Source organism: Anomaloglossus baeobatrachus, chromosome 5 (assembly GCF_048569485.1).
Source record: "Anomaloglossus baeobatrachus isolate aAnoBae1 chromosome 5, aAnoBae1.hap1, whole genome shotgun sequence".
Taxonomy (NCBI): Eukaryota; Metazoa; Chordata; class Amphibia; order Anura; family Aromobatidae; genus Anomaloglossus; species Anomaloglossus baeobatrachus.
The window spans coordinates 91,155,462-91,168,373 of record NC_134357.1 but is presented as its reverse complement, the minus strand read 5'-3'; the positions used below and the strand labels follow the sequence as shown (position 1 = coordinate 91,168,373).

The 12,912-nt window shown below is 45.1% G+C and overlaps 1 protein-coding gene across 2 annotated transcripts in view; it reads left to right on the top strand.

The window, feature by feature from the left end:
- Positions 1 to 12,912, top strand: part of PHYHIPL (phytanoyl-CoA 2-hydroxylase interacting protein like) — a 204,119-nt gene that overhangs the window by 140,832 nt on the left and 50,375 nt on the right. For both annotated transcript variants that reach the window (XM_075348705.1, XM_075348706.1), the window contains exon 2: positions 12,238 to 12,434. In XM_075348705.1, coding sequence (XP_075204820.1) covers positions 12,238 to 12,434 — 197 coding nt within the window. The remainder of the gene's footprint in view (positions 1 to 12,237; positions 12,435 to 12,912) is intronic.

Below are 12,912 nucleotides of genomic sequence, written 5' to 3'. Positions count from 1 at the left end.
AGTTGGCACCATACTACAGTATATGCATACATCTTTCTTTTTTTTTCCAAGTTTTCATGTGGAGACACATCCTTCAAATATTCATTCATCTTTTTACTTTTGTTGAAGAAGAAGAGAGTAGCGAGAAAGAGGAATAAAAGATTTCCTCGCACTCAGAATCTCACATTTCCAGGGTTTTCTCGATGTGCTAAGAATTCCTTCCGAGTGTTACCAAGTATTGCAGCTTTCAACAGATTTTCTGATTATAGGATACAAGAATATTTACTTGTTAAAGGTCTAGTAAGGTTCCCTGATTATCCAGGAAAGGCTGTCACAGCGCTATTTCACTTCTAAATGATTCTAAACGAGACCTGTATGTGCCGAGCAGATTTTGGGTGTCACAATTGGGTCAGGTTGCTCGGTGCCATCACTTGTCGGGACTCTTGTGCAATCAACAAAAGCAAAATAATCAAGATCCTTCGGTATCAGACCAGACAGCTCATTTCAATACTCCTAGAAGCTTCTGACAACAGACGGCTAATTCAATTCTGCAAAGGAGATGTGTTATGGAAAAAAAAATCCCTGCTCCGCTTCACTGCACATTATAAAAGAGAGTTAGAAGCCCATGCACAATAATAAAGCGGTAAACCATAGAAAAATGCTTAACTAATAGGAACAAATGTAAGAAAATGGAGAACAAAGGCTTTTCTTTTTTTTACTTGTCCTTGTTGATCTCGTAAAAATATCACATTACAAGAAAATATTTTCATTTTTTTTCTCCAGTCAGTAATAAAAATTCATAAAACTATTATCATGGCTTTAGACAACACCCTAAAGGGAGCCTGTCACTGTGAAAATTCAGTCCAATCTGCAGGCCCAATGTTATAGAACAGGGGGAGCTGAGTAGATTGATATATAATTTTGTGAGTAAATATTCAGTATGACCTGTGTTTTTATAATTTGGAGCTTTTGGAGACTTTCAGTCCAGTGGGCGGGCCATTCAGTGACTGACAGCAATCTCTGTATGCATGCTTGTATAAAGAAAGCTGTCAATCACTGATTGGACCGCCCACTGGACAAAAAATGTCAGAAAGAGCAGAGGTTTAATTTATAAAAACACAATCTACTCTGAATCTTTGCGCAAAATTCTACATATCAATGTAATAAGCTTTCCCCGTCTTATAACATGGTGACTGCAGATTGGACTGCAATTTTGTAATGACAATTTCCTTTAAAGTTGGTCACCATTTCCTATACAATATTTTAATAGTGTCATTATGCCAATAGTTTTTCATTGGACATTTTTTTTTAACATGCGTCACATTCATAATAGTATTTTCACATAGGTGAAGTCCAGATGAGCATATGTTCGATCAGGACAGTGTATAGTATGTGGACCATTGAAAGTCAGTGGCTAAATTCACATGAACGATTTTCCATAACAGATGGGTTTCTGGTAGCTTAAATTGTGTTGCATGGCACATTGGCCATTACTCAAAGAGGAGTGCTGCACATACTTGTACTAGGACTACAACTACAGCAAATTTGATGACATATCTGCTCACAGAATTCACATCCTTATGTGAACTAAAGGCCGCTTTACACGCTACGACATCGCTAAAGCGATCTCGTTGGGGTCACAGAATTTGTGACGCACATCCGGTCGCTTTAGCGATGTCGTTGCGTGTGACACCTATTAGCGATTTTGAATCATTGCAAAAATGTTCAAAATCGCTAATCGGTGACATCCCCCCTAATCTCAATTATTGTTGCAGCTGCAGGTACAATGTTGTTCGTCGTTCCTGCGGCAGTACACATTGCTATGTGTGACACCGCAGGAACGAGGAACCTCTCCTTATCTGCCTCACGCCAGCAATGAGGAAGGAAGAAGGTGGGCGGGATGTTCGTCCCGCTCATCTCTGCCCCTCCGCTTTGATTGGGCGGTCGCTTAGTGACGTCGCTGTGACGCCGAGCGAACCGCCCCCTTAGAAAGGAGGTGGTTCGCCGGTCACAGCAACGTCGCTAGGCAGGTAAGTAGTGTGACGGGTCCGTGCGATGTTGTGCGTCACGGGCACCGATTTGCCCGTGTCGCACTACCAATGGGGGCGGGTACGCACACTAACGATATCGGTAACGATATCGCAGCGTGTAAAGCGGCCTTTATTCTAATCTATGTAATTTTGGTACAAAACTCTTCTACAAATATATCAGGGAAGGGTTCCTTGACATCATTAGAGGAGATGACTCAGATGGACCACCCCTTATGTACATAGAACATTTATATGTCCACTAATAATTTCATTATCCTTGCACACAAGTGTCTAATTCTAAATTAGTGCAAAGGGGAGCTATCTTCAATTTGTGCCACAGTCAGTACATGGATCATAGAATCATAGAATGGTAGAGTTGGAAGGGACCTCAAGGGCTATCGAGTCCAAACCTCTGCGAGTGCAATTTTTCTTACATCATGCCAGCTATATGTTTATCCAATTTCCATTTGAAGATTTCCATTGATGGAGCTCACTACCTCCCGTGGTAGCCTGTTCCACTCTGTGATTGCCCTCATGTTTACCCGGCACACTGGATAGCATGCACATAAAGCTGGACGCCTGTTGGGACACCAGAAGGTGGACAGGGTTTCATCTGCCCTGAGAGCTGGTCTTAAAAACCACTCAGAGCAGCTGTTGCCAAATCCCAGCTTACCGGTGGTTGGCCAATTGCCAAACAACTATAAAGGTGTAGCCTGCAACCTTTCACCACCCTGGATGAGCAGGAGAATTTGGCAACAGCCAAATGGTGTATTAGGATGACAACTTTTGTCAGTAGGATAGCCATGGGAGGATAATACCAGGCTGACGTGGAATGACATTTTTCAAGTGTCCAAATAAAATGTAGGAAAAACGACAAAGGTTGTAACACAAATGTCAACAGTCACAAGATAAGTAGACAGCTTGCGCAACGTGTAAGTCTAATAACAATTTGTCACTGTCGTATTACATAGCACAATAAGTTTTTCATTCTTGTTTTTTTTTTAATTTCTAAGGATCAACCCTTCTAAGTCATCTCTATGGGCAAGTGGTTCATAGAAAGTTGAATAAAATGATACCTTGATATCTGCGTTCTGATGTTTTATTCCAGAGAAATCCAAGTTTTTCTTAATATGTAAATGAGCTGGTAAGATCTATGGGCTCGACAACAGAGATTATTATAAATAAAAGGGGCATTACCAGTGTGAGACATGTAGATTAGGAGAGCAGACTGTCAGTCATTACATGTCTCACGCTGATAACTCCCACTTTCATTTATAATAATCTTTGGAGACAGATTCTCAGGGAGATCGATGTCCTACCCATAGATCTTAACAGCTCATTTACAAATTAACAAAAATGTGGATTTCCCTGGCCCTGACATGGGATTGAAGATATCAAATATTAAACTTCCTATGCCCATATAGACAAATCAGCAGTGTTGATCCTACTGACAGATTCCGTTTAAATAATAAAAAAATAATTCTCCATCTGTAGAGGAAACAGTCCATCAGTTTTATGGTGTAGACATTATTTGCGTTCAGATGCCAGGAACATACGTAAACTATGGCACTCACAGACAATATTAATGTAGGAGTTATAGACATATTTTTAAACTCCATATCTAAACTGAGCCTGCGACAGGTTTTTGTATGAATGTGTCCCCATTGCGTTCTCTGGCTCAGCGCACAAATAGATCTGCAATATATTTTGCATTGTTGTTGGGTTTTTTTGTGTTTTTTTTGTGACAGGTTTTTTTTTCTTAGCTTTATGAAACACATTAAAACTCCCTGTGTGAAGGAAGCCACCGCATCTACATTAGAAGGGATGAGCTTGGAATTTGTTTGTTTGCTTCGTGTTTTCTAGCTTTCGGCTCCTCCAGCGATATTTTCCCCGTGAGTCAGACCCTTCTACAGGAAGAGACGTTGCAGCGTTTGGTTAGGGCTCCCATGTGTCCCGATATTCCCAGAGCAAGCCACGTTGTTACTAAAAAAAAATATTTTACTGGAGCATTTGAGGGAAAATTTGCATGAATTCAATTTTATGCTTGACTGGTCAGAGGATCTGTGCGTCACGATTCTAAGTATGATGCAGAGCACGGCTAGGTCCGTTGTATATAGAGCAGACAGATTTGTTATCATTTTCAACATATTCCACAGCAGAACTATATAACGATATACTGGCCCCCTATGTTCACCCATCCTTACCTGTGGTCCATTCTTTTAGGCCAAACCGCAACTGCGGATTTTTGCAGGGATTTACATATTGTCATAACCTTTATTAACCTGAGTGACTGAAGTGCGCCACGTGATCAGCGGTGCCGTCACTAAGGTTACCCATGGCCACAGCTGAAGTCCTCCACCTGAGACAGTTGGAGGATACAGCTGTGGCCGTGGGTAACCTGAGTGACATCACCGCTGATAGTGTGACTCACTTCAGTTGCTCCGTGGAGCTCACAGAGCGGTCATGTTCTACAGCCGCTCCTGTCAGCTTCCGATGTAGCAGGGCTGAAAGTGTCGTGGGAACTTGTGTAGATTACGCCGGACCTGGAGGGGTATTTGGGGATTAATAAAGTGGTGAAAGAGGGTGATTTTTTGTCATTTATTTCAAATAAAGGATTTTTCGGTGTTTGTGTTTATTTACTTTCACTACAGTTTAGTGCTGGGGGGCTGTCTCATAGACACCTGCTATCACTGAGCTAGGACTTAGTGGCAGCTATGGGCTGCCATTAACTCTTTATTACCCCCATTTCCACCGCATCAAGGCAATTGGGATGAGTCGGGTAGAGCACTGGGACTGTCACATCTAATGGATGCGGCATTTTCGGGCGGCTGTTGGCTGATATTTTTAGGCTGGTGGGCTGCCGACAATGTGGAGCTCCCCATAATCAGAATACCAGCCCTCCGCCGTGTGGCTTTACCTTGGCTGGTATCAAAATTTGGGGGGACAGCATGCCGTTTTTTAAAATTATTTACTTATTTTACTGCAAGATATAGACCCGCCCACCGACGGCTGTGATTGGTTGCAGTGAGACAGCTGTCACTCAGCATGGGGGGCTCGTCTTACTGCAACCAATCATAGGCGCTGGTGGGTGGGGGAAGCAGTGAATACGAGATGGAATAATGAGCGCCCAGCATTTTCAAAAGCAGGAGAAGCCACCGGAGCAGTGTGACAGCCGTGTAGCTCCGTGCCGGTGATCGGTGAATATGAGAGAGGGGGTGAGAGGGAGAAACCGACCGACAGAGAGAGAGAGAAAGATAGAGACCAACAAACTTACAGAGAGAGACCGACACCGACATCGACATAGAGAGAGAGAGAGCGAGAGAGAGCGAGATATTTTCTTACCAGAAAGGAATTTACACATTTGAGCATGTTCTGTTGCTAATAGATGGAACCGTCACCGGAATCTGTCATTTGACGGATTGGACGGATTCAGGCGCCCATAGGCTTCCATTCTAACCACCGACGGATGCCGTCAGAATCCTGCGCACTGCGTTTTTTCGACGCTACAAAAAATGTTACATTCTGCGTTGCTTCCGCCCGGCGGTCAGTTATTCCATGACTGATTAGTTGCATAGTGGATACAAAGCAGGGCCATCAGTCGCAGTCCGTCGTTAATACAAGTCTATGGGGATAAAACAGAATCCTGCAAAATATTTTGCGGGATACTGTATTTCCTCAAAGCAACGGATTGTGACTGATGAAAAACAACAGAAGGGTGAAAGCCGCCTTAAATGGTTATTCCCATCTCCAAGATCCTATCTTAATATGTAGTAGGTGTAATAATAATAATAATAATATTAGCAAATACCTCCACTTAGAAATGTAGTATAGTTCTCCTCATTCATTATGTCGCTTCACTGATGTTCAGGGGATTGCAGGACCTTAGGTATTTATGGTTAGGACCATGCAATATAGTCATAGTTAGTTAGTTGCTTGTGGTCATCATAACCTCCTGCAATGCCCTGCACATGAGGTAAGAAACATGACTATCAGAAGAACTATACTACATTTTTTAATAAGAGGGATTTGATATTATTATTATTACACTTATACATATTGGGATAGGATCTTGGAGATGGGATCTTAGAATTGGATAGGATCTTGGACACCTTTTAAGGTGTCTATGTACAATAGAATAAAGTCAGCTGAACTAATAGAGTTTGATAGGAAAAGCTGATCGCATGTTTGGCATATATTTTGCAGTTTTTGGGTGAATTAAGGATTGGGAATGTTGAATTCCGGCGACTTTTCCCCCTCTCTCTATTATGAGTACACTCATCTTTATTTGGTCAGCCATTAATGAAAGGCATGAAGTTCTTGTAGTGTTTTCTTCTTCAAATTTCCCTTTCTCTTTTTGACTTTATTACCTTGTTGTTTTATTCATTTATAATTTGCCCATCATCTTTATTATGTTATATTTATCCCGTGGACCGCTATTATCACATTTTCTATGTGTATACTTTTATTTCCTTGAATGCTGCTTAGAATATGCCCCGACCATCCACTTTATCCATTACTAGAAGGTGGCCCGATTCTACGCATCGGGTATTCTAGAATTTACGTATTGTGTAGTTAATGTATAATTTTTGTTATATATATATATATAGATAGATGTTGTTGTGTGTAGTTACCAAGTGTTTGTGTAGGGCACTGTACATGTTCTGGGTGTTGTCTGGGAGTGGCGGGGGGTGAGAGCGGTGTTGTTTGTGTGTTGTGTTGTGTGTGTTGCGTTGTTTGTGGAGCGCTGTGTGTCTGTAGCGTTGTGTGTGTGTGTTGCGCGGTTTGTGTGGGTGTGGGGTGTGTGTGTGTGTTTTGGTGGGAGGTATGTTTTGTGCAATGTGTGTGTTGTGCGTATATTTGTGTGTGCCGCGGTGTTTGTGTGTTGGGTGTTGTGTGTGTGCGGCGTTGTCTGTGTGTGTGGGTGTCTGTGTAGGGCGGTGTTTGTGGTTCCCAGTGTGTGTGTGGTGTGTTGTGCAGTGCGTGTGTGGCAGTGTGTGTGTGTGTGTTTTGGGGGGAGGTGTGCACCCCCCATCGTGCTCCATCCCCCATGCTGCGCACCCCCCATCGTGCTCCATCCCCCATGCTGCGCACCCCCCATCGTGCTCCATCCCCCATGCTGCGCACCCCCCATCGTGCTCCATCCCCCATGCTGCGCACCCCCCATCGTGCTCCATCCCCCATGCTGTGCACCCCCCATCGTGCTCCATCCCCCATGCTGCGCACCCCCCATCGTGCTCCATCCCCCATGCTGCGCACCCCCATCGTGCTCCATCCCCCATGCTGCACACTCCCCATCGTGCTCCATCCCCCATGCTGCACACTCCCCATCGTGCTCCGTCCCCCATGCTGCGCATTCCCCATCGTGCTCCATCCCCCATGCTGCGCACTCCCAAACGTGCTCCATCCCCATGCTGCGCACTCCCCATTGTGCTCCATCCCCCATGCTGCGCATTCCCCATCGTGCTCCATCCCCCATTCTGCGCACTCCCAAACGTGCTCCATCCCCCATGCTGCGCACTCCCCATCGTGCTCCATCTACCATGCTGCGCATTCCCCATCGTGCTCCATCCCCCATGCTGCGCACTCCCAAACGTGCTCCATCCCCCATGCTGCACACTCCCAAACGTGCTCCATCCCCCATGCTGCGCATTCCTCATCGTGCTCCATTCCCCATGCTGCGCATTCCTCATCGTGCTCCATCCCCATACACGCACACACCCGATCGCATACACGCACACACACAATGACGATATTGCACATACGCAATCACACACTCACAACATCCGGAGATACCACATGCCTCTGGCCATGTGATTTTCTGTCAGGTCCTGGAAGGTCACTGCACGCACAGTATCGCCGCCGAGAAGCAAGCGATATCACTGGAAGTTGTGAGTGTGTGGATGCGATCTGATGTGTGTGTGAGGTGTGTGTGATCTGATGTGTGTGTGTGTGTCTGTTGTTATGTGTGTGCGTGTGTGTGTGTTCCGCCGCTACAGGACGTGGATGCGATCTGATGTGTGTGTGAGAGTGAGTGTGAGCGTCCAATGCGTGAGGGGGCTGGTCCAGGCCGAGCGGCGGGTCCAGGCCGAGCGGCTAATTCGTGTGTGGGGGCGGGCCATGCCGAGCCCAGCGTCCAATCCGCTGTTTGGGGCGAGCGTCCAATCCGTGTGGGGGGCGGGGCTATGGCGAGCCCAGCGGCCAATCCGCTGTTTGGGGCGAGTGAGGGGGCGGGTCCATGCCGAGCGGCAAATCCGTGTGGGAGGAAGGGGCCATGCCGAGCCCAGCGGCCAATCCGCTGTTTGGGGGCGAGCGTCCAATGCGTGAGGGTGCTGGTCCAGGCCGAGCGGCGGGTCCAGGCCGAGCGGCTAATCCGTGTGTGGGGGCGGGGCCATGCCGAGCCCAGCGGCCAATCCGCTGTTTGGGGCGAGCGTCCAATGCGTGAGGGGGCGGGTCCAGGCCGAGCGGCCAATCCGTGCGGGGGCGGGGCCATGGCGAGCCCAGCGGCCAATCCGCTGTTTGTCACCGTAAGGACACAATTTTGGAGCAAGACAGACAGACAGACAGACAGAATAAGGCAATTATATATATATAGATGTATTTACTGTGTGGGCTGAAATGTATTCTCCAAAATTAGTGGTCGCAACGTTTTCATCTGTACTACGATGAATTTTGCAGCGTTTTTGAATCTCTTGTGTTAAAAATAATGAATTACTCTACAGAATAGTCACTTGTTTAGTTTGAAGAAGCCAAGTAAATTGGCTTTTTATAATAAATGATAAAAAGGCTACACAGCCATTGAGAAAACAAAGTAGTCATTCTTTGAGTTGTGTATAGACCCATTGAGGACCTTATTATGTCATTGTGATAGTGTATTTGTAAGTTCTAATCCCTACAGAATTCTTAATCTTAGCACAGACTCTCTGCTGGTTACAATGGTGTATTATACGTAGAAATTCACATTCGACTTTAACAGAGGAATCAGAGTTTTCATTTGGAATAAACTGATAAAATGCTATGGATGTGTTAAAGACACTGAAATGTACAATTCTATTTTATTTTATAAGTTTACTAGCTGTAGTACCTGGCGTTACCCAGGATAGTAACTGCTCTCTGTCTCTCTCCCACTCTCCCTCTTTCCCAGTCTGTCTGTCTCACTCTGTCTCTATCTATTTCTTTCTCTATCTGTCTCTTTCCCTCTCTGTCTGTCTCTTTGTCTGTCTATCTCTGTATCTTTCCTTTTCTGTCTCTTTCCCTTTCTGTCTGTCTCTGTCTCTTTTCCTGTCTGCCTCTGTCTGTCTCTTTCCCTGTCTGTTTCTTTCCCTATCTGTCTCTTTCACTGTCTCTCTGTCTGTCCCTTTCGCTGTCTGCCTCTGTCTTTCCCTGTCTGTCTCTTTTCCTGTCTGCATCTTTCCCAGTCTGTCTCTGTCCCTGTCTGTCTGCCTCTTTCTCTGTCTGTGTGTCTCTTTCTGTTGGCCTCTTTCCCTGTCTATCTGTCTCTGTCTGTCTCTTTCCCTGTGTTCCTCTTTGTCTGTCTGTCTCTGTCTGTCTGTGCCTATGTGTCTGTCTGTATGTGTTTGTCTGTCTCTGTCTCTACTGATATCATATTACCTCACACATAAGCTTCTTATTCTAAGAATGTCCTTTGTTCCTATAGCAACCAACCACAGCTCCATTCACTTTAATGTAAGAAGGTTTTCCAGCAAATTTCTGTAAAGCATGGGGTTAAATGTTCCCCTCAAAGCATAGTCTATGACGTATCCTGAGTCAAATGTGGTGTCTGTGCAAAATGTTATGATTGTAAATGCGATGGTGCGGATTCCTTTAGCGGACATAACACACACACACACACAAACACATACACTGAGCTTTATATATTAGATATCAGACGAGATTTGTCAATGCAAGTCTATTGGTGCAAGAAAAAAGGTACAGCACATGGACCATCCGTTTGCATTTTTTAGTGATACATTACCATTCTGTAGCATTAAACACTATAAATGGTCCTGTCAATGATTGTAGAATAATAGCTGCTGAGAAAAACAAAATATATTGTATATGGATGCTAGGCGAGAAAAAAAATTGCACACTCGCATGACATATGGACTACCAAATGGATTTAACTCGTCTAAGTTTTCTCAATGAAAATCAAACCAATTTTTTATACGCAGATACGAGAGAACCCTTAGGGGTACTTTGCACACTACGACATCGCAGAAGCGATGTCGGAGGGGTCATGTCGAAAGTGACGCACTTCTGGCGTCGCACTCGACATCGTAGTGCGTAAATCCTAGATGATACGATTAACGAGCGCAAAATCGTTGTAATCGTATCATCGGTGTAGCGTCTGGGAATTCCATAATTACGCGACTGCAACAGGTACAATGTTGTTCCTCGTTCCTGCGGCAGCACACATCGCTGTGTGTGAAGCCGCAGGAGCGAGGAACATCTCCTACCTGTGTCCTGCAGCTCACGCCAGCTATGCGGAAGGACAGAGGTGGGCGGGATGTTTACGTCCCGCTCATCTCCGCCCCTCCGCTTCTATTGGCCGCCTGCCGTGTGATGTCGCTATGACGCCGCACGACCCGCCCCCTTAATAAGGAGGCGGGTCGCCAGCCAGATCGACGTCACAAGGCAGGTGAGTCCATGTGAAGCTGCTGTAGCGATAATGTTCACTACGGCAGCTATCACAAGATATCGCTGCTGCGACGGGGGCGTGGACTATCATGCTCGGCATCGCAGCATCGGCTTGCGATGTCGTTGTGTGCAAAGTGCCCCTTAGATTAATTGTAGAGTGATATAGGGGGCTTCACTCCTATAATAATCATACTACCACCATCACTGACGGACACAGACTGAAAAGGGCGCCTGTGCAAGAACAATATATGGGCCCTGTGCAGCTGAAGAGTTCATCATAATAGACAATTCCACCTGTTTTGTAGGTAAAAATTGGCCCCCTTACCACTTGGGCCTGTGTACAATCGCTCAGGTTGCACCAATGATATGTCTGCCCCTGACCACTATACCTATTACTGGTACTGTGCTTTTGAAAATACATTTTAATTCTTATGCAAATGTGGAGAATTCAGTGCACCCTTGATATGGCCATGAGCTGGGTGCACCATTATATCACATCAGTTTGTGTCTTGGGAACTGCTCTAGTTTGTGGTGGACAGCACACATTCTTAGGAGCTGACATTGCCTTGTGTATGTGCAGGGGCATTAAAGCTGGATGTGCCAACCACGCACACACTGTGGCTGGGCACATTCTCTTACATGGCTCTCTATGGACACCTATCAACACTTCTTGATGTATGAGCTGAATCAGCAGAGCAGTACCAGGAAGAAGACCGTGGGCGGCTCACTCAGTGTTTGTGCGCATGCGCACTCGCGGGACAGCATTCACTCGAAGAGTAAGTGCTGTCCATAAAACGTTAGTGCAGTCCCCAAAATGCAAAATTAGCGGCATAACAGTGCACTCGCCTCATGGCCACTCTGTAGGTACACTGAAGACCACCATTTGCATATGTATAAAAATTATTTTCAAAAGCACTGTGTCGGTAACAGGTTCCGTGCTGGTATTAGTTTATTGGGGTGTAGTCCATATATAACCCTATACCCTATAGTTAGTCTAAAAGGCATTTTGAGAGTGACCAAATTCATTTAAAAGACTGTGATTTTAGGTAATGAATCGTTAATAATTTACCTGTGAAGTCATACATGACTCACCTGTTCAGCTCCTAGTAGGATTATCGCATGACATCAATGAAGAAAAGTGATTGTTAGCAATTAAAGCATGGGATAATCCCGTTAAAGGAAACCTGTCAGCACATTTTCACTGATAGTTTCCTTTAAAGGGATTATAATGGCTAAAGGGCTGTATGGACGCTTGTACCGCAATAAAAATGAGGATACCTTTTTTGTAAAGATCAAATGCGCTAGTCATTAGAAATGTAGTGTAAAGTCACGTACATGCACATTTGGCTTTACGTGCACTGGGATGTGCCAGAGCAGATGCCGTGACCTGACCCCAGTGCACTTCCAGCCTGATCTGCATATGACGTCTGACCCAGCCTACAACCCAACCCTTGATATGAGAGTGATGGGACATTTGACAATTGTCTCCCTGTAGTGCGTAATTGATCATAACTCTGTGTTTAGTTACATGATCTTCTTGTAAAGACATACTGTATGTAGAGATCATAAATAATAACATGTTTCTTATTTTCAGGGAACAAATCTCAAGACAGCGGCATCGCAGAAATGGAGGAGCTTCCTGTACCTCACAACATCAAAATAAGTAATATCACATGTGACTCTTTCAAGATCTCGTGGGATATGGATTCTAAATCTAAGGATCGGATAACACACTACTTTATTGATCTGAATAAGAAGGAAAACAAGAATTCCAATAAGTTTAAGCATAAGGTAAATCTAATTTTTTTTATGTCTTAAAGGGAACCTATCACCAGATTTGTATCCTATAATCTGTGGCCACCACTAGTGAGCCCTTATATACAGCATTCCAGAATACTGAATATAAGAGCTCAGGCTGATCCGTATAACATAAAAAATCAGCTTTTATTATACTCACCTGTGGGGCGGTCCGGTCCAATGAGCGTCACTGGTCTAAGTCCGGCGCCTCCTATCTTCTTGCGATCGCCATCCTCGTTCTTGCTTCGTGTGGATAATGCATCCTACTTCATTTACACAGTGTCCTCTTTTGAGCTTCTGAGCACGCGCACTTTGATCTGCCCTGCTGTAAGGAGAGCAAAGTACTATAATGTCAAAGACCGCCCACGCATGCACACTACAGTACTTTGATCTGCCCTCAGCAGGGCAGAGAGAAGAGCGCATGCGCAGGAGTGCAATGGAGGACTCTGTGTGGATGACTTAGTATGCGTCA